The sequence below is a fragment of the Coregonus lavaretus genome (assembly GCF_964263955.1).
Source record: "Coregonus lavaretus genome assembly, contig: HAP1_SCAFFOLD_4502, whole genome shotgun sequence".
NCBI lineage: Eukaryota > Metazoa > Chordata > Actinopteri > Salmoniformes > Salmonidae > Coregonus > Coregonus lavaretus.
The window spans coordinates 28,159-49,641 of record NW_028166693.1 but is presented as its reverse complement, the minus strand read 5'-3'; the positions used below and the strand labels follow the sequence as shown (position 1 = coordinate 49,641).

General features: G+C 43.1%; 1 protein-coding gene across 1 annotated transcript in view; it reads right to left on the bottom strand.

The window, feature by feature from the left end:
- Positions 1-4,001: 4,001 nt before the first annotated feature.
- Positions 4,002-21,483, bottom strand: part of LOC311114397 (uncharacterized protein) — a gene marked incomplete at its 3' end in the record, with an annotated part of 45,069 nt that continues 27,587 nt past the window's right edge. Inside the window, exons 2-4 of the mRNA XM_084189654.1 lie at positions 4,524-4,542; positions 4,276-4,372; positions 4,002-4,195 (exon numbers count right to left, since the gene is read on the bottom strand). Of these exons, the coding sequence (XP_084045780.1) occupies positions 4,002-4,195; positions 4,276-4,372; positions 4,524-4,542 (310 nt within the window). The remainder of the gene's footprint in view (positions 4,196-4,275; positions 4,373-4,523; positions 4,543-21,483) is intronic.

Here is a 21,483-nt window from a genome sequence, read left to right as displayed (position 1 = left end):
TGTGTGTGTGTGTGTGTGTGGTGTGTGTGTGTGTGTGTGTGTGTGTGTGTGTGTGTGTGTGTGTGTGTGTGTGTGTGTGTGTGTGTGTGTGTGTGTGTGTGTGTGTGTGTGTGTGTGTGTGTGTGTGTGTGTGTGTGTGTGTGTGTGTGTGTGTGTGTGTGTGTGTGTGTGTGTCTGATTGTGAGCCTTTTTTTGCTTGTGTGTGTGAAAGGTGGTCCTGTGGACCTTTCCGCTTCAACATTTCAGAATTGATTTTTCCCTTATGAAAAATGTGTCAATCTCTACATAATAATTCACATTTCCTGTTGCTGCAGGATTATTTTCCTACTATAGCAAACTGGCTCAAATTAAGATCCTACATCTGTATTGTGTGTGTGTGTGTGCCTGTGTGGTTCCGTCCTTCTGTGTTCATGTCTGTATGTGTGTGTTTGTGTGTTTGTGTGTGTGTGTGTGTATGTGTGTACAAACACATGATGTCCATGATTGTAAGGCACAGACCAACAGAGCTTTACAGCAGATCTAATATTGACTTTATACATATTATATTATATTATTGTATAATATATTGTGGGAAAATATCTTTTCTGAGGTACAGTGAGGGAAAAAAGTATTTGATCCCCTGCTGATTTTGTACGTTTGCCCACTGACAAAGACACGATCAGTCTATTTCCCTCAGTAAAATGCAAATCAATTGTTGTTGTTGTTATTCTGTCTCTCACTTGTTCAAATAAAGCTACCATTAAAATTATAGACTGATCATGTCTTTGTCAGTGGGCAAACGTACAAAATCAGCAGGGGATCAAATACCTTTTTTTTTCTCTCCCTCACTGTATGTGTGTGCATGAGAACATGGACCGCACAGTAAAAAGAACCCTGCATTACAATATCATTTATGCATGTTAATACTCACTCTGCACTATACACAAGGCAATACACGTCACATAGAAATAACGATGTGACACATAGCTTTTATTTCTTATATACCATACATACATTTATTGCAGAAATATGCAGAAATACAATGTTGATATTTTATCAATTGTTTCTCTATGTTTAGTCGACTCGTCGTAGTTTACGTTATTTACAGTCATGGGGTATAATTTAACTCAATCATTTAACTACAATTGAACCATTATCATTCTCTACAAAAACAGTAACACGTCTCTCCATAATGTCTTGTTTACCTCCGTGTCTCTGCAGTTACTGGCACCAAGTCATGCCGTGGTCCTCTGTAGCTCAGCTGGTAGAGCACGGCGCTTGTAACGCCAAGGTAGTGGGTTCGATCCCTGGGACCACCCCATACACAACAGTGGCGGCTCCTGAAAAAATTCTCAGGAGGGGCAATTTTTCTGATGATTTAGGTGACCTACACACATTTTTAAAAAGATATGTCCAGCAACAACATGAAGACAGGGGCAGCATATAAGTCAATACCAGAAGCATTTATTGACTGATCTCAAAAGTGTTGGCTTACAAAAGCAAAATAAGTTATCACAGTAAAAATAATCAAGGGTGTTCTTTCACATTCCTCAACACTGCATAAACAATATGTATGGCTTTGTAAAAATGAACAACCATATTCTGGCCAATTGTATAGATTTGTAAATATGAACAACCATATTCTGGCCAATTGTATAGATTTGTAAAAATGAACATGAACAGATTTTTTTATTTTTTTATTCCTCTTTTTAGTCAGCTTTAGAATGTGTTCATACACTTATGAGCACCACTGTACAGTACACATAGTATATAAAATAAGATAGATTACACCACTGGCCATATATAATGACAATAATGTAATTTCAAACACAAATGCAGTCTCCTTTCATGCATACATTTTCAAATAAAGCTCTGCTTTGAGAAAGATCGAATGATATTGTTTAATCTTTATCTTACCTTATGGCCTGCACACTGCTTGCGAAGCTGTCGAGGGCACGTTTGATAAAGACAGCATCGATGTCCTTATTCTGTAGCTTCTGGTACGGTGGGCTGGTCAAATGAACCCAATGAACCCGTCCGGATGGCTTCAAAACATTCTATGAGGTCGTCTCGATTCTCGTAGACAGTGTTCACGACTCTGCTGTTGCTAACCTCATCGTTGTGGCGGCGGACAGCTAGCCTGTATCCCTCATCCAGTTGAGTGGCAATATTCACTCTCACCAAAGCAGACAATCTCAAACAGCTATCAATGTGGGTCTTTGACAGCTCATTTTTCTTAATCTTTTCTGAAAGATGGTGCATGTCGGTTACACCAGTCGCTGTCCAAGCGTTGCTGTCTGCCGTTCATGGTTACGTTACGTTACGTATGACGAAAGCGCGTAAGTGCAAGCCCTCAGACACCCATAGAGAATGTATTGAAAGCTCAGAAATTTGAAAAAAAAATATTTTACATTAGAGGCTATGAGAGACTTCTGGGCGATTTTCAACCTGACTGAAATCGCCCCAAAACGGGCGGGGACATTTGAAGCACGACTTTAGCCTGATTGGACATTTAGTGGCTGGCAGATCAGACGTGAACACTGAACTACTGTTGCCATGATATAATTGATTAGAAAAAAAATCCCTTCCTTTTCCCGTTTGGCAGTGCGTCGCCCATATCGCCCTATTGAACACACCGCCCATGATACACAAAAAATGTATGCACGCATGACTGTAAGTCCCTTTGGATAAAAGCGTCTGGTAAATGGCATAAAAAAAAAAAAAAATGTTAGACGGAGGACCGACCGGAATCACAGTACTAAAGTGTGGTTTTCAGAGGGGCGTTGGTAAATGCCACCTCACAGCTCCACTTTAAAAATAGGATTCGATACATTGATGTTGTGTACTGCTAATGCAAAAATAACGTTATTTTCAGTACATTGAAACTTTATATCATAATAATGTGTATTTAAAATGAATGTTTTGCCAAACATCCCTTCAATAGAACCGACTACTATACTCTCTCTGTTTGTCTTTGTATTTGACGTTCTTTTCACCTTAGACCTACAGTACGTTCTTTTTTTTTTTAAGTTGAGGCTTTAGAACGGTCAGTTTTTCATTTTAATTAATTCATCCATTTTGTCTATTTTAAAGCACTTCGGGTTATTTTCTCCAGTTATCATTTGCGTTTTTTTTCTTTTTTTTTTTGAAATAAAACACCTATGTCAGTAATAAAAATAAAAAAAATAGTGTCTCTCGTTGGCTCCTTTGTCATCCCTGTCTGTGATGAGGTGTATATAGTACCCCTCTGATGTCGTGAACATGCAGTCCATTCACAGCAGTACCAGGGGCTGCAAACTTTTCTAGTATGAAAACTACTTTTTTTAAAAACCTCTCCCCTAAAAACATTCTTCCCCGGGTACTTAGTGTACAAGAGATGTGTTTTCTGTCAATATACCTGGTCAAATAATGGTTAATACACTTACTCTAAGGGGGCACCATGAAATTAGCCACTGCTAGCCAAGGCTTGGGGGGGGGGGGGGCTCCCAGTGTGTAGTGGCCACCGGGGAAACACTTGGGGTAGATGATAAACGGGGGGATGTCCTCCCCAGCTGCGTTGAAGCAGGCCAGCACTGTGATGTGCTCCTTGGTCCCAGGAGCCTGCTGGTACACGTGTTTTGCGCCCCGGGGAGCCAGCACTTTGTGCCTGCTCTGGTCGCTACGAAACCCAGACTCATCGCAGTTATAGATTTGTCTGGGTTTCTCCCTCAACCCACTCTCCTCCGAGTGCTTCTCATAAGAAGCGAAGAAGGTGTCCATCGTCGGACGTGTGGCACACTCAGCCGGCCTCCTCATGCTCAGGTTCTTGTGCCTCCTCCTGAACATTTCCCACCACCTCTTCCCCAGTCGTGGGATTGTTTCCCCTGGGTGCCGAAACCTACAATAGAATAGAATATATAATTGTCCATCCAGGATGAAAATGTTTGTTTTGGCATCACCATACACATCCACATTTACATCACACACATTGAGAACAGTCAGTCCACCAATCTACATACATAAATACATAGAACACCAAATACCTGCATATTTTGTCGGCGTATTTCATCAGCCTCTGTCTGGTGAAGGGGAACCCATGGCTGGCGCAGTAGATACAGTACTGCACCAGATAATTTTCATCCTCTGGTGCAAGCAATGTGGGTGGTCCACTGCGACAACCACGGGTCACCCGACCGCTCAGCCTGTCCGCCAGGGTCTGCCGAAGAACACCATGCACCTTGGTAGAAAATAAAACTGTTACTAGCAGATAAAATTCACATACACATGGTAATCTCCTAAAAACAAAAGATGCCTAACCTTGGCAGCCTGGCGGATAGGCATCCCTGCCCCGCAGTCCTCCATGGCATGGAACATGTCCACCTCACTCCACTGCTTCCTCTTGACTTTCTCCATGCTGTGGTGTTAATACATGTAGCTAAATAACTTGGCATACTATACACATTTTAGAAAGATAACTCAATCTGAATATGTATAAACATTTACATTTCAGAGCTAAGGCATTGAAAGGTGATGAAAGTTTTCACAGTAACTGAAAGTGTACCCACGTTTTTTGTTTGATGTTATCTGTAATGAAAATGTGTGTCCCAATTAGTTTAATATTGATGCATACATTGTACACTTTGACTAAATACTGCCTCTATGTAGCTCTTGTAAGAGTAAACATAACCAACAGTGATAGGTGCTGCAGTTTGAGAAAAAGTAGTGTTAGACAGAGCATGTTTCATGAAAACCCCTTTCAACTTTCTTACATCAATACCTCTGGAGGAAGCTGCAGAGGTTTTGGAGGAGGTGGAGATGACTTGAGGGCTGGTGCTATATACTGTAGATATGTAAATAGAGATTGGCCGATGGTGTGCCCGGGAGAGAAGACACGTGGCCTTCTTCTGCAGCTGTTAATCAATTTTTATTATTATTTTATTTTTTATAAAAGAAGACGCCACCTGCTGTGCTCGCTGCGGGGAGCGTGATCCGCCTGCAAGCTCCTCTCAGGAGTGTAGATCTGAGGTGCCATGGTTGTGCTGTGACTTCTGTCAGCACTGGTTCCACTGCAGGTGTGTGCTGTGGGATCCAGAGGTAGCGGTGGAGCTGGATTTTTATTGTGATTTTTGTGACAATATAGGAATGGAGGTCGAGATTTAATTGTTTGTTTTGTTTGTGTTCATATGAAATTATTTATTTGTACAAAAAAAAAAATTCTAAAATATAATATATATATTTATTGAACCCATCTTGTGTATTTCTTCCTTTACTTTCCAAGTGCACCTCTGCAACACAAACTCCAACAGTGTTTTCATTGTTTATGTCAATGCACATAACTGAAATTAAAGTTTTATTTGATGTAAATTATTAATACTCATATTTTAGAATTCAACTGTTATCTACTTTCTCAAAACATAAGATTAATCTGTAAAACAAATGATGAGACATTATTTAGTTACAACACTGAATATGTTGGTGAAGAACAATTTTTTAAGAGTCCACAGGAGGGCGCACCGGGCTATGCAATGAAAAGTTGACAGGCAAATCATTATTTTTTACCGGAAGGCTAGCCAACTAGTCAACTATCTAGTAAACACTTCGGGTACGTGGTTGGTGTCTCTTTTTTGAACAAAATTAAACGGATATATCTTATAATTGAACAAAATAGTAAGGTGGCCAATAACTGGGGGCCGTATGCCGATAATACGGGCCGTATTTATTTGCTAAACCGCTTATCAAAAAGCTGATAATAGTAGTATTTCCAGTGAAATGTCAAACTTGCTAATTGCTAACCCGTTAGCTAACATTTTTACGACACCAATAATCACATAACCTCCCGAGTGGCGCAGTGGTCTAAGGCACTGCATCGCAGTGCTAGCTGTGCCACTAGAGATCCTGGTTCGAATCCAGGCTCTGCTGTAGCCGGCTGCAACCGGGAGACCAATGGGGCGGCGCACAATTCGTCCAGTGTAGGGGAGGGAATGGCTGGCGGGGAGGGAATGGCTGGCGGGGAGGGAATGGCTGGCAGGGAGGTAGCTCAGTTGGTAGAGCATGGTGTTTGCAATGCCAGGGTTGTGGGTTCAAATCCCATGGGGGGCCAGTATAAAAAAAGAACAATGTATGCACTAACTGTAAGTCGCTCTGGATAAGAGTGTCTGCTAAATGATGTAAAATGCTTGATCACAAGATAACACTGTTGAAGGTAATGTATTTTTTCAATGCTGTTGAATATGCCGATAATACGGGGTTCCACGCTAGCAAGATGGGAATGTGTCGGTCTAGCTTCTGGTGTTAGGCCTACTGCTGCAGCACATGTCTTTATGTTATGTCTACTCACAAAACGGTTATCATTGGCATCGCTAACTGGCTCAATAAAGAGTGGTAGATAAACTCACGCACCAAACAGACAGACAGGGGCAATATTGCTGGACATTTATTGGCAGATATTGTGTTAGGCTTCGTTTTTGAAGCCAATAGCGGCTAACCAGGGGGTGGGATAATGTTAATGTGGCTTTGATTGGATAGTAGCTGGGAGCTTTATGTTTAAGACAGTGTGTGAACACATGTTTTGGACTTTCAGAATTGATTAGCGTGCTACTTACAGGTGAAATGTAGCTACTGATAGCTCGCGATGTAACTGTTGGAGACCCCTGCTGTAGTCCATTCACATCACTATATCATACTGTAGTCCATTCACATCACTATATCATACTGTAGTCCATTCACATCACTATATCATGCTGTAGTCCATTCACATCACTATATCATACTGTAGTCCATTCACATCACTACGTCATGCTGTAGTCCATTCACATCACTATATCATACTGTAGTCCATTCACATCACTATATCATACTGTAGTCCATTCACATCACTACGTCATGCTGTAGTCCATTCACATCACTATATCATACTGTAGTCCATTCACATCACTATATCATGCTGTAGTCCATTCACATCACTACGTCATGCTGTAGTCCATTCACATCACTATATCATACTGTAGTCCATTCACATCACTATATCATACTGTAGTCCATTCACATCACTATATCATACTGTAGATCATTCACATCACTATATCATGCTGTAGATCATTCACATCACTATATCATACTGTAGATCATTCACATCACTATATCATACTGTAGATCATTCACATCACTATATCATGCTGTAGATCATTCACAGCACTACGTCTGTGCCCAATGGGTAATTACTTTATAATGTATTTTCCAAATGCTTTTTTACTCTCTGTAAGGTGCTATGAATGTTTAAAGAAAATAAATTGGAAGGTGCTTCATCTAACTGTGTATGCTTCAGATTCACTGGGGAAATACAAGCTCAACATACAGTGCATTCAGAAAAGTCAAATAAAATAAAATAAAATTGTATTTGTCACATGCTCCGAATACAACAGGTGTAGTAGACCTTACCGTGAAATGCTTATTTGCAAGCCCTTAACCAACAATGCAGTTTTAAGAAAATAGAGTTAAGGAAATATTTACTAAATAAACTAAAGTAAAAAAAAAAGTTACACAATAAAATAACAATAACCAGGCTATATACAGGGGATACCGGTACCGAATCAATGTGCGGGGGTACAGGTTAGTCGAGGTAATTTGTACATGTAGGTAGGGGTAAAGTGACTATGCATAGATAATAAACAGCGAGTAGCAGCAGTGTAAAAACAAAGGGGGGGGGGGGGGATCAATGGAAATAGTACGGTGGCTGAATTGATCAGCAGTCTTATGGCTTGGGGGTAGAAGCTGTTAAGGTGCCTTTTGGACCTAGACTTGGCGCTCTGGTACCACTTGCCGTGCTGTAGCAGAGAGAACAGTGACTGGAGTCTTTGACAATTTTTTGGGCCTTCCTCTGACACCGCCTGGTATAGAGGTCCTGGATGGCAGGAAGCTTGGCCCCAGTGATGTACTGGGCTGTACGCACTACCCTCTGTAGCACCTTACGGTCGGATGCCGAGAAGATGCCATACCAGGCGGTGATGCAACCGGTCAGGATGCTCTCGATGGTGCAGCTGTATAACTTTTTGAGGATCTGTGGACCCATGCCTAATCTATTCAGTCTCCTGAGGGTTAATAGCCGTTGTCGTGCCCTCTTCACGACTGTCTTGGTGTGTTTGGACCATGATAGTTTATTGGTGAACTTGAAGCTCTCGACCCGCTCCACTTCAGCCCCGTCGATGTGAATGGGGGCGTGTTCGGCCCTCCTTTTCCTGTAGTCCACGATCAGCTCCTTTGTCTTGCTGACATTGAGGGAGAGGTTGATGTCCTGGCACCACACTGCCAGGTGTCTGACCTCCTCCCAATAGGCTGTCTCATCGTTGTCGGTGATCAGGCCTACCACCGTTGTGTCGTCAGCAAATTATGGTGTTGGAGTCATGCTTGGCCACGCAGTCGTGGGTGAACAAGGAGTACAGGAGGGGACTAAGCACGCACCCCTGAGGGGCCCCTGTGTTGAGGATCAACGTGGCAAATGTGTTGTTGCCTACACTTACCATCTGAGGCCGGCCCGTCAGGAAGTCCAGGATCCAGTTGCAGAGGGAGGTGTTTAGTACCAGGGTCCTAAGCTTAGTGATGAGCTTTGTGGGCACTATGGTGTTGAACGCTGAGCTGTAGTCAATGATGTTGATGTGAGCCATGACCAGCCTTGTGAGCCATGACCAGCCTTTCCTCTCTAGGCTTCTTCCTAGGTTTCTGCCTTTCTAGGAAGTTTTTCCACCATGTTTCTACATCTGCATTGTTTACTGTTTGGGGTTTTAGGCTGGATTTCTATATAGCACTTTTTGACATCTTCTGATGTAAAAAGAGCTTCATAAATACATTTCATTTATTCAAACAGTATTCTCACATAGGTGTTCCTTTTGTCCAGGTGGGAAAGGGCAGTGTGGAGTGCAATTGAGATTGTGTCATCTGTGGATCTGTTGGGGCGGAATGCGATTTGGGTTTATAGGGTTTCCGGGATGATGATGTTGATGTGAGCCATGACCAGCCTTTCAAAGCACTTCAGGGCTACCGACGTGAGTGCTACGTGGCGGTAGTCATACACAGTTGAAGTTGGAAGTTTACATCTTAGCCAAATACATTTAAACTCAGTTTTTCACAATTCCTGACATTTAATCCTTGTAAAAATGCCCTGTCTTAGGTCAGTTAGGATCACCACTTTATTTTAAGAATGTGAAATGTCAGAATAATAGTAGAGAAAATGATTTATTTCAGCTTTTATTTCTTTCATCACATTCCCAGTGGGTCAGAAGTTTACATACACTCAATTAGTATTTGGTAGCATTGCCTTTCAATTGTTTAACTTTGGTCAAACGTTTCGGGTAGTCTTCCACAAGCTTCCCACAATAAGTTGTGTTAATTTTGGCCCATTCCTCCTGACAGAGCTTGTGTAACTGAGTCAGCTTTGTAGGCCTCCTTGCTCGCACACACTTTTTCAGTTCTGCCCAAAAATGTTCTATAGGATTGAGGTCAGGGCTTTGTGATGGCCACTCCAATACCTTGACTTTGTTGTCCTTCAGCTGTTTTGCCACAACTTTGGAAGTATGCTTGGGGTCATTGTCCATTTGGAAGACCCATTTGCGACCAAGCTTTATCTTCCTGACTGATGTCTTGAGATGTTGCTTCAATATATCCACATAATTTTCCTTCCTCGTGATGCCATCTATTTTGTGAAATGCACCAGTCCCTCCTGCAGCAAAGCACACCCACAGTATGATGCTGCCACCCCCGTGCTTCACGGTTGAAATGGTGTTCTTCGGCTTGCAAGCCACCCACCTTTTTCCTCCAAACATAACGATGGTCATTATGGCCAAACAGTTCTATTTTTGTTTCAACAGACCTGTGGTGTCTCAAAATATGTTGCTAATTATGTTGTGATGATAAGAAGTCTGCTTACACTGTACTTTGATTATAAAGGTTTATTGTATCAAAGATCACAGTATCAATTTACAGACATCTGCAGATATCTGGAGAACAACGGCCCAATCTGTTAATATGTTGTTTCTCTCCGTCCTTTGTTCAAAACATGGTATTTATCCTATGTAACATAAGATGGGTGGTTTTTGACAGACCAATCCCCGGCTTTCACATATCTCCAAATGTCCTCTATTCCAAGAAGCCTATGTAGCAATGCTTTTCCAAATGCTTCAGCAAAGCAGAGTAAAGTTAATCTATTACACCATTTGCAAACATCAGCAAAATCAATAGACCTTCAGACACTACAGACCAGAGGACATTTCTCCAAAAAGTACGATCTTTGTCCCCATGTGCAGTTGCAAACCGTAGTCTGGCTTTTTTATGGCGGTTTTGGAGCAGTGGCTTCTTCCTTGCTGAGCGGTCTTTCAGGTTATGTTGTTATAGGACTCGTTTTACTGTGGATATAGATACTTTTGTACCTGTTTCCTCCAGCATTTTCACAAGGTCATTTGCTGTTGTTCTGGGATTGATTTGCACTTTTCGCACCAAAGTACGTTCATCTCTAGGAGACAGAACACGTCTCCTTCCTGAGCGGTATGACGGCTGCGTGGTCCCATGGTGTTTATACTTGCATACTATTGTTTGTACAGATGAACGTGGTACCTTCAGGCGTTTGGAAATTGCTCCCAAGGATGAACCAGACTTGTGGACGTCTACAATTTGGCTGATTTCTTTTGATTTTCCCATGATGTCAAGCAAAGAGGCACTGAGTTTGAAGGTAGGCCTTGAAATACATCCACAGGTACACCTCCAATTGACTAAATGTATGTAAATTAGCCTATCAGAAGCTTCTAAAGCCATGACATAATTTTCAGGAATTTTCCAAGCAGTTTAAAGGGCAGTCAACTTAGTGTATGCAAACTTCTGACCCACTGGAATTGTGATACAGTGAATTATAAGTGAAATAATCTTTCTGTAAACAATTGTTGGAAAAATTACTTGCATAAAGTAGATGTCCTAACCGACTTGCCAAAACTATAGTTTGTTAACAAGAAATGTGTGGAGTGGTTGAAAAACGAGTTTTAATGACTCCAACCTAAGTATATGTAAACTTCCGACTTCAACTGTAGGCACGTTACCTTCGGGTTCTTGGGCACAGGGACTATGGTGGTCTGCTTGAAACATGTAGGTATTACAGACTCAGTCAGGGAGAGGTTGAAAATGTCAGTGAAGACATTTGCCAGTTGGTCCACGCATGCTTTGAGTACACGTCCTGGTAATCCACCTGGCCCTGCGTCCTGTGAATGTTGACCTCTTTAAAGGTCTTGCTCACATCGACTAAGGAGAGCGTGGTCACACAGTCGTCTGGAACAGCTGGTGCTCTCATGCATGCTTCAGTGTTGCTTGCCTCGAAGTGAGCATAAAAGGCATTTAGCTCATCTGGTAGGCTCGTGTCACTGGGCAACTCGCGGCTGGGTTTCCCTTAGTGGTCCATAATAGTTTGCAAGCCCTGCCACATCCGTCGAGCGTCAGAGCCGGTGTAGTAGGATTCAATCTTAGTCCTGTATTGACGCTTTGCCTGTTTAATGGTTAGTCTGAAGGCATAGAGGGATTTCTTATAAGCGTCCGGATTAGTGTCCCGCTCCTTGAAAGCGGCAGCTCTAGCCTTTAGCTCAGTGCGGATGTTACCTGTAATCCATGGCTTCTGGTTGGGATATGTACGTACGGTCACTGTGGGGACAACATTGTCGATGCACTTATTGATGAAGCCAGTATTCATACCCCTTGACTTATTCCAAATATTGTTGTCTTACAGCCTGAATTCAAAATGGATTAAATTGATTTTATTTCTCACCCATCTACAGATAATACCCCATAATGACAAAGTGAAAACATGTTTTTAGAAATATTTGCTAATTTATTGAAAATGAAATATAGAAATACCTTGTTGACATATGTTTTCACACCCCTGAGTCAATACTTTGTAGAAGCACCTTTGGCGGCAATTACATATTTGAGTCGTATTGGGAATGTCTGTATCAGCTTTGCACATCTCGATTTGTGGATTTTCTCAAGCTCTGTTAAGTTAGATGGGGAGTTGGGACACATTTTCATGCAAATATTCCGAAATATGCATGTAAACAATACAAACATTTTCCAAACAGAGAGTTGACCTGTTGTGGATAAAAGGCATTTTCCAAACAGAGAGTTGACCTGTTGTGGATAAAAGGCATTTTCCAAACAGAGAGTTGACCTGTTGTGGATAAAAGGCATTTTCCAAACAGAGAGTTGACCTGTTGTGGATAAAAGGCATTTTCCAAACAGAGAGTTGACCTGTTGTGGATAAAAGGCATTTTCCAAACAGAGAGTTGACCTGTTGTGGATAAAAGGCATTTTCCAAACAGAGAGTTGACCTGTTGTGGATAAAAGGCATTTTCCAAACAGAGAGTTGACCTGTTGTGGATAAAAGGCATTTTCCAAACAGAGAGTTGACCTGTTGTGGATAAAAGGCATTTTCCAAACAGAGAGTTGACCTGTTGTGGATAAAAGGCCTTTTCCAAACAGAGAGTTGACCTGTTGTGGATAAAAGGCTGTGTGTGATGGGGTAGGTAGTGCACATAAAAATTACTTTTGTTGTTAAATTCCCATGTAACAAATAAAAAAATACAAGTTAAGTGGGTTTCCATCACATTTTACACTCTACTGATGGTTTTGTCACTAGAAATGTTTTATTATATAGTGAATGTGCCCACTCTGGTATGGGCACGTGCGATCTATCCGACAGCTCGCAGAGGCAGTGCGGGTATAACCTACATGATGATATTATTATGAAAAGAGCAAAGAAATAGAGAATATTTGTATTTGTCAAACGGCAGCCAAGCATCGATCATCGTGTCACCAGAGTAAGACCCTCGATATTTATTGGAAAGGAGCATCAAGCTCATCACCTTGTACTTTTCCGTATGTAGCCTAATATACTGCATGCTTTCCCAAATCATAGTGGAGGACCACACATCTCATGACTCCAAGTGTACGTCGATATGACGGTTATTGTATTAATATTTGCGCATAAAGGCGTTTCCACCCACATTTCTCACATAATTAACTTTACAGACACAAAAAGATCCCACCTTGTCTAGCGTATTTGGTTTTGTCGACATTTGGAAAGTTTACCGGCAAATTTGCTGTTTCCATCAGGCCTGTCCTGACTTATCCAACATGTACTTTGTCTCCCGAGTGGCGCAGTGGTCTAAGGCACTGCATCACAGTGCTAGCTGTGCCACTAGAGATCCTGGTTCAAATCTGGGCTCTGTCGTAGCCGGCCGCGACCGGGAGACCCATGGGGTGGCGCACAATTTGTCCAGGGTAGGGGAGGGAATTGCCGGCAGGGATGTAGCTCAGTTGGTAGAGCATGGTGTTTGCAATGCCAGGGTTGTGGGTTCAATTCCCACGGGGGGCCAGTATGAAAATAAAAAAAAATTATGCACTCACTAACTGTAAGTCGCTCTGGATAAGAGTGTCTGCTAAATGACAAAAAATGTACTGGCATAAAAAGGTTGGATGTAAATCTGGTGTATGTTTCTTATCTTGCATGGGAGCTATTAGTACTGAATGGATAGACGCTGCATACTCTCCTCTTTGTAGGCCCGTCCAGTCCTGATTAATGATGCTACACACGTGGTCCTCTGTTGCTCAATTGGGAGAGCATGGCGCTTGTAACGCCAGGGTAGTGGGTTCGATCCCCGGGACCACCCATACGTAAAAATGTACGCACACATGACTGTGAGTCACTATGGATAAAAGTATTTAGTAAACGTATTTTATTGAACCTTCCTCTTCCTCTTCCTCCAAGCGTGCCTGGGTATCTTGTATAGATGCAGTTTGTTATTCATTGCATGCATCGTGGTTGGACTGTGAGGTACAGGCTGTATGCATTATTAATGCTTTTAGCATTATTGATATTGCATCTAGGTTTGGGGAGGTTTGAGTCAGTGCTAGGAGAAGGTGTAAGGTCTGAATGAGGAAAAATCTATGCTAGTGACAGAACCCTGAGACCCAAAATCTCATAGCTAGCAGCCCCCTGTCTCTACGTCCACCCACTTTCCCTCCCTCCCTCCCTCCCTCCCTCCTTTCTTTTTCCATTATCCCTCTGTCCGTCCACACATCACTCCATCACACCCAACTCTCTTTCTCTCTCTGCATTCCCCCTATAAGTCTGTGTGTGTCTCTCTGTATTAGTGAATGATTGTGATTGTCTTTCATTCACCCCCCCCCTTCCTAATCCAGCATGTCTTTCATTCTTATTAAATGAGAGGTATCTGAGCATCTCCATTTCCTGCAAACTAGCTGCACTTCGTTTAGTTTGACCTGTTTTCTAATGATAGTTCTTTGTATATATCCATAAAAATGATGCTGATTCATGATTTCGACTGGCTGAGAAAAGCTGCCTGTCTGTCTGTCTCATCCCGAATCCCGACTTCCGACACGTTCATTACTATGTGACAGCTTGGGATCAAATTTGAATATTGAAACAATATTGCAAATGTCGGAGAGACAGACAGCAAGGTTTATACAAACACACACACACACACACACACACACACACACACACACACAGAGAGGCTGTGCCTCTTTTCACTAAGGTAGCATAGCCCTATTATATATATATATCATCTTACATTATTGAGAGTGGTGGGCTGAGAGACTTGTGGTTATTGGCTTCATTTCTCTATCTGCCTTCTCTCTCTCTCTCTCTCTCTCTCTCTCTCTCTCTCTCTCTCTCTCTCTCTCTCTCTCTCTCTCTCTCTCTCTCTCTCTCTCTCTCTCTCTCTCTCTCTCTCTCTCTCTCTCTCTCTCTCTCTCCTGCTTTCTCTCTCTCTCTCTCTTCTGCTCTCTCTCTTTTGCTTTCTCTCTCTCTGTCTCTCTTCTGTCTCTCTCTCTATGTCTCTCTCTCTCTATGTCTCTCTCACTCTCTCTCTCTTCTGCTTTCTCTCTCTCTCTCTCGCTCTCTCTCTCTCTCTCTCTTCTGCTCTCTCTCTCTCTCTCTCTCTCTCTCTCTCTCTCTCTGTCTCTCGCTCTCTCTATGTCTCTCTGTCTCTCTCTCTTCTGCTCTCTCTCTCTCTCTCTCTGTCTCTCACTCTCTCTTCTGCTTTCTCTATCTCTCTCTGTCTATCTCTCTCTCTCTCTCTCTCTCTTCTGCTTTCTCTCTCTCTCTCTCTCTTCTGCTCTCTCTCTCTCTCTCTCTTCTGCTCTCTCTCTCTGTCTCTCTCTCTCACTCTCTCTTCTGCTTTCTCTATCTCTCTCTGTCTATTTCTCTCTCTCTCCTTCTGCTTTCTCTCTCTCTCTGTCTCCCTCTCTCTCTGTCTCTCTCTCTCTCTCTCTCTCTCGCTCTCTCTCTCTCTCTCTCTCTCTCTCTCTCTCTCTCTCTGTCTCTCTCTCTCTCTCTCTCTGTCTTTCTCTCTCTTTCTCTCTCTCTCTCTCTCTCTTCTGCTCTCTCCCTCTCTCTCTCTTCTGCTCTCTCTCTGTCTCTTCTCTCTCTCTCTTCTGCTCTCTCTCTCTCTCACTCTCTCTTCTGCTTTCTCTATCTCTCTCTGTCTATCCCCCTCTCTCTCTCTTCTGCTTTCTCTCTCTCTGTCTCTCTCTCTCTCTCTCTTTTGATTTTCCCATGATGTCAAGCAAAGAGGCACTGAGTTTGAAGGTATGGCTTGAAATACATCCACAGGTACACCTCCAATTGACTCAAATGATGTCAATTAGCCTATCAGAAGCTTCTAAAGCCATGACATCATTTTCTGGAATTTTCCAAGCTGTTTAAAGGCACAGTCAACTTAGTGTATGTAAACTTCTGACCCACTGGAATTGTGATACAGTGAATTATAAGTGAAATAATCTGTCTGTAAACAATTGTTGGAAAAATTACTTGTGTCATGCAGAAAGTAGATGTCCCAACCGACTTGACAAAACTATAGTTTGTTAACAAGAAATTTGTGGAGTGGTTGAAAAACGAGTTTTAATGACTCCAACCTAAGTGTATGTAAGCTTCCGACTTCAACTGTATTATGGCAAGAACAGCTCAAATAAGCAAAAAGAAACAACAGTCCATCATTACTTTAAAATATGAAGGTCAGTCAATGCTGAAAATGTCAAGAACTTTGAACATTTCTTCAAGTGCAGTCACAAAAACCATCAAGCTCTATGATGAAACTGTCTGTCATGAGGACCACCACAGGAATGGAAGACCCAGAGTTACCTCTTCTGCAGAGGATAAGTTCATTATAGTTACCAGCCTCAGAAATTGCAGCCCAAATAAATGCTTCACAGAGTTCAAGTAACAGAAACATCTCAACATCAACTGTTCAGAGGAGACTGTGTGAATCAGGCCTTCATGGTCGAATTGCTGCAAAGAAACCACTCCTAAAGAACATCAATAAGAAGAAGAGACTTGCTTGGGCCAAGAAACATGAGCAATGGACATTAGACCGGTGGAAATGTGTCCTTTGGTCTGGAGTCCAAATTGGAGATGTTTGGATCCAACTGCCGCGTCTTTGTGAGATGCAGTGTGGGTGAACGGATGATCTCCGTATGTGTATTTCCCACCGTAAAGCATGGAAGAGGAGGTGTTACGGTGTGGGGGTGCTTTGCTGGTGACACTGTCTGTGATTTAGGCACACTTAACCAGCTTGGGTATCTGGTTTGGGCTTAGTGGGACTATCATTTGTTTTTCAACAGGACAAAGACCCAACACACCTCCAGGCTGTGTACGGGCTATTTTTCCAAGAAGGAGAGTGATGGAGTGCTGCGTCAGATGACCTGGCCTCCACAATCCCCTGACCTCAACCCAATTGAGATGGTTTGGGATGAGTTAGATCGCAGAGTGAAGGAAAAGCAGCCAACAAGTGCTCAGCATATATGGGAACTCCTTCAAGACTGTTGGAAAAGCATTCCAGGTGAAGCTGGTTGAGAGAATGCCAAGATTGTGCATAGCTGTCATCAAGGCAAAGGGTGGCTATTTGAAGAATCTCAAAAATAAAATATATTTTGATTTGTTTAACACTTTTTTGGGTACTACATGATTCCATATGTGTTATTTCATAGTTTTGATGTCTTCGCTATTATTACACAATGTAGAAAATAGTAAAAATAAAGAAAAACCCTTGAATGAGTAGGTGTGTCCAAACTTTTGACTGGTACTGTATATAAACAACTAATTGACAAATGTCGGTTCAATTACTTGAAATCCATTTAGATATAACATTTTTTTTGCTCAACGCATTGTTTCTCTAGAGAGAAATGAAATCATTCAGGAGAGAAATTAAGTCAAGAAGTGCGTGGGACGCTGGGCTGAAGGGAATTGTAGTTTTCATTAGGCAAATATTCAACCTAGTTTAGGGCAGAAACATAGTAATTAACTACAATGACCATAATCCATTGCACCTGTTTGTTCCGGCTCGGACAGAGACAGATAGCTTACACACAGACCCAGTGTTGCCAACTTAGCGACTTTGTCGCTATATTTAGCGAATTTTATAAATAATATATAATAATAATATATAATAAAATAATAATTGGTCATTTAGCAGACGCTCTTATCCAGAGCGACTTACAGGAGCAATTAGGGTTAAGTGCCTTGCTCAAGGGCACATCGACAGATTTTTCACCTAGTCGGCTCGGGGATTAGAACCAGCGACCTTTCGGTTACTGGCACAACGCTCTTAACCACTAAGCGACACATTTTCAAAAAAGCGATTAGCGACAAATCTAGCAACTTTTTCTTGTGTAATTGGAGACTTTTGGAGACTCTGACGTGAAAGCACATATCGTTCTTACTCTTCTCAACGAGCAGCGGGTGCTTTGTTACCCCCGTCCCAAAGCACTCACAGGCGGCCCAGTCCTCGCGCAGCAGTCCCTCCCAGCTGCAGTCAGAGCAGGAGATGTTCGCCCCTCCGCGTCCAGACTGCAAATGAATCACGCATGCGGGAAGCCGCCGCTGGCTGATCCCACCCCGGCTGATCCCACCCTGGCTGATCCCACCCTGGCTAATCCCACCCCGGATGATCCCACCCCGGCTGATCCCACCCTGGCTGATCCCACCCCGGCTTACATTCAGGGCGGGATGTAAATGTAGGGTGTTTCTTTACTCACTTTATGTCTCTCCTACAGCGTTATTCCTCTCTCCTACAGCGTTATTCCTCTCTCCTACAGCGTTATTCCACTCTCCTACAGCGTTATTCCACTCTCCTACAGCGTTATTCCACTCTCCTACAGCGTTATTCCACTCTCCCACAGCGTTATTCCTCTCTCCTACAGCGTCCATCACAATTACATGCACATGGCCCAATTATGCAAATTAGGCGATGACGTCATTTAGCGACTTTTAGGACAGCCAATAGCTACTTTCCTTACTGAGGAGTTGGCAACGTTGCCCAGACCACATGAGAGATGAATGTACGCCACACAATGACGAGAGGGACAGAGAGTTCGTGAGGTAACCCAATTGATAGCTGTAGAAGTCAGTAGTAAACAGTTTTGAATGTATGCCTCGTGTACTTTGAGAACTAATACAATGATTTCATCAGCCAGCTCTACAGCTGCTACTAGCCTAGCTTAATAGGATGACTCAAAGACAGTGCAGTATGGGAGGAGCACAGAGATAACATTGTCTGGCTGGCTGGCTGCTACTGCCTGAGCAGAGATCAGATGATGACTTTAAGGAATGAAAAATAATAAAGTAATCAAATAAAAACTAAGTAATATAGACAACTGAAATATTGTATTATTTCATAGTCATTTCCTGTTTTTCTATTGATGTCTACCCAATGTGGACCTGACAGAGACCATGGAATGTTTTCAATGTTATGGCAATGGGATGTACACTATTTTTGGCTTTGGAATTCCCATTACAAAGCTAAAAAATCATTTCAGTTTCATTATTTCATAACTCACATAATGTTTAAAAAAATAATCAAAACCGAATTCGAAAACCTTCTTTTAATTATTTATTAACAACCGAACGGACTTAAAAAACACTAATCTCTCAAACAATACCCCCCCCCCCCCCCCACCCGCACAGATATAAAAAGGATACGATCAACAATCTATCACCGTTGACGACCAGGCGCGTCCCGGCGGTGTCGTTAGATCACCATGGCGCCAGTTAGACCAGGACCAGCCGTTGGTGTTCTGCTTTTATCACCCAAACTGCGGCTTGGAATAAGAGGCTACGTCCAAAATGGCACCCTATTCCCTATAAAGAGCACTACTTTTAACCAACACCCATAGACCTCTGGTCAAAAGTAGTGCACTATGTAGGGAATAGGGTGCCATTTTGGACGAAATGATGAGTAATGCAGGTTGGAGTGGTGGGTTTCACAACAGATCAATGCAACACAGACAGGGTAGGTTGGGGCACTCTGTGTGACCTCAACTGATTCTGAATATCTTCTGAATCTCTGAGGACTGCTGTGGACTTATTGAACATGTCTCATCTCACACTCTGTTGGTCAGATGGCGGTGTGTTGGAGTAATGGGATGTTAGACTGTTGGTCAGATGGCGGTGTGTTGGAGTAATGGGATGTTAGACTGTTGGTCAGATGGCGGTGTGTTGGAGTAATGGGATGTTAGACTGTTGGTCAGATGGCCGTGTGTTGGAGTAATGGGATGTTAGACTGTTGGTCAGATGGCGGTGTGTTGGAGTAATGGGATGTTAGACTGTTGGTCAGATGGCCGTGTGTTGGAGTAATGGGATGTTAGACTGTTGGTCAGATGGCGGTGTGTTGGAGTAATGGGATGTTAGACTGTTGGTCAGATGGCGGTGTGTTGGAGTAATGGGATGTTAGACTGTTGGTCAGATGGCCGTGTGTTGGAGTAATGGGATGTTAGACTGTTGGTCAGATGGCGGTGTGTTGGAGTAATGGGATGTTAGACTGTTGGTCAGATGGCGGTGTGTTGGAGTAATGGGATGTTAGACTGTTGGTCAGATGGCGGTGTGTTGGAGTAATGGGATGTTAGACTGTTGGTCAGATGGCCGTGTGTTGGAGTAATGGGATGTTAGACTGTTGGTCAGATGGCGGTGTGTTGGAGTAATGGGATGTTAGACTGTTGGTCAGATGGCGGTGTGTTGGAGTAATGGGATGTTAGACTGTTGGTCAGATGGCGGTGTGTTGGAGTAATTGGATGTTAGACTGTTGGTCAGATGGCCGTGTGTTGGAGTAATGGGATGTTAGACTGTTGGTCAGATGGCGGTGTGTTGGAGTAATGGGATGTTAGACTGTTGGTCAGATGGCGGTGTGTTGGAGTAATGGGGATGTTAGACTGTTGGTCAGATGGCGGTGTGTTGGAGTAATGGGATGTTAGACTGTTGGTCAGATGGCGGTGTGTTGGAGTAATGGGATGTTAGACTGTTGGTCAGATGGCGGTGTGTTGGAGTAATGGGATGTTAGACTGTTGGTCAGATGGCGGGGTGTTGGAGTAATGGGATGTTAGACTGTTGGTCAGATGGCGGTGTGTTGGAGTAATGGGATGTTAGACTGTTGGTCAGATGGCGGTGTGTTGGAGTAATGGGATGTTAGACTGTTGGTCAGATGGCAGTGTGTTGGAGTAATGGGATGTTATACTGTTGGTCAGATGGCGGTGTGTTGGAGTAATGGGATGTTAGACTGTTGGTCAGATGGCGGTGTGTTGGAGTAATGGGATGTTAGACTGTTGGTCAGATGGCGGTGTGTTGGAGTAATGGGATGTTAGACTGTTGGTCAGATGGCGGTGTGTTGGAGTAATGGGATGTTAGACTGTTGGTCAGATGGCGGTGTGTTGGAGTAATGGGATGTTAGACTGTTGGTCAGATGGCGGTGTGTTGGATTAATGGGATGTTAGACTGTTGGTCAGATGGTGGTGTGTTGGAGTAATGGGATGTTAGACTGTTGGTCAGATGGCGGTGTGTTGGAGTAATGGGATGTTAGACTGTTGGTCAGATGGCGGTGCGTTTGAGTAATGGGATGTTAGACTGTTGGTCAGATGGCGGTGTGTTGGAGTAATGGGATGTTAGACTGTTGCTCAGATGGCGGTGTGTTGGAGTAATGGGATGTTAGACTGTTGGTCAGATGGCGGTGTGTTGGAGTAATGGGATGTTAGACTGTTGGTCAGATGGCGGTGTGTTGGAGTAATGGGATGTTATACTGTTGGTCAGATGGCGGTGTGTTGGAGTAATGGGATGTTAGACTGTTGGTCAGATGGCGGTGTGTTGGAGTAATGGGATGTTAGACTGTTGGTCAGATGGCCGTGTGTTGGAGTAATGGGATGTTAGACTGTTGGTCAGGTGGCGGTGTGTTGGAGTAATGGGATGTTAGACTGTTGGTCAGATGGCGGTGTGTTGGAGTAATGGGATGTTAGCCTGTTGGTCAGATGGCGGTGTGTTGGAGTAATGGGATGTTAGACTGTTGGTCAGATGGCGGTGTGTTGGAGTAATGGGATGTTAGACTGTTGGTCAGATGGCGGTGTGTTGGAGTAATGGGATGTTAGACTGTTGGTCAGATGGCGGTGTGTTGGAGTAATGGGATGTTAGACTGTTGGTCAGATGGCGGTGTGTTGGAG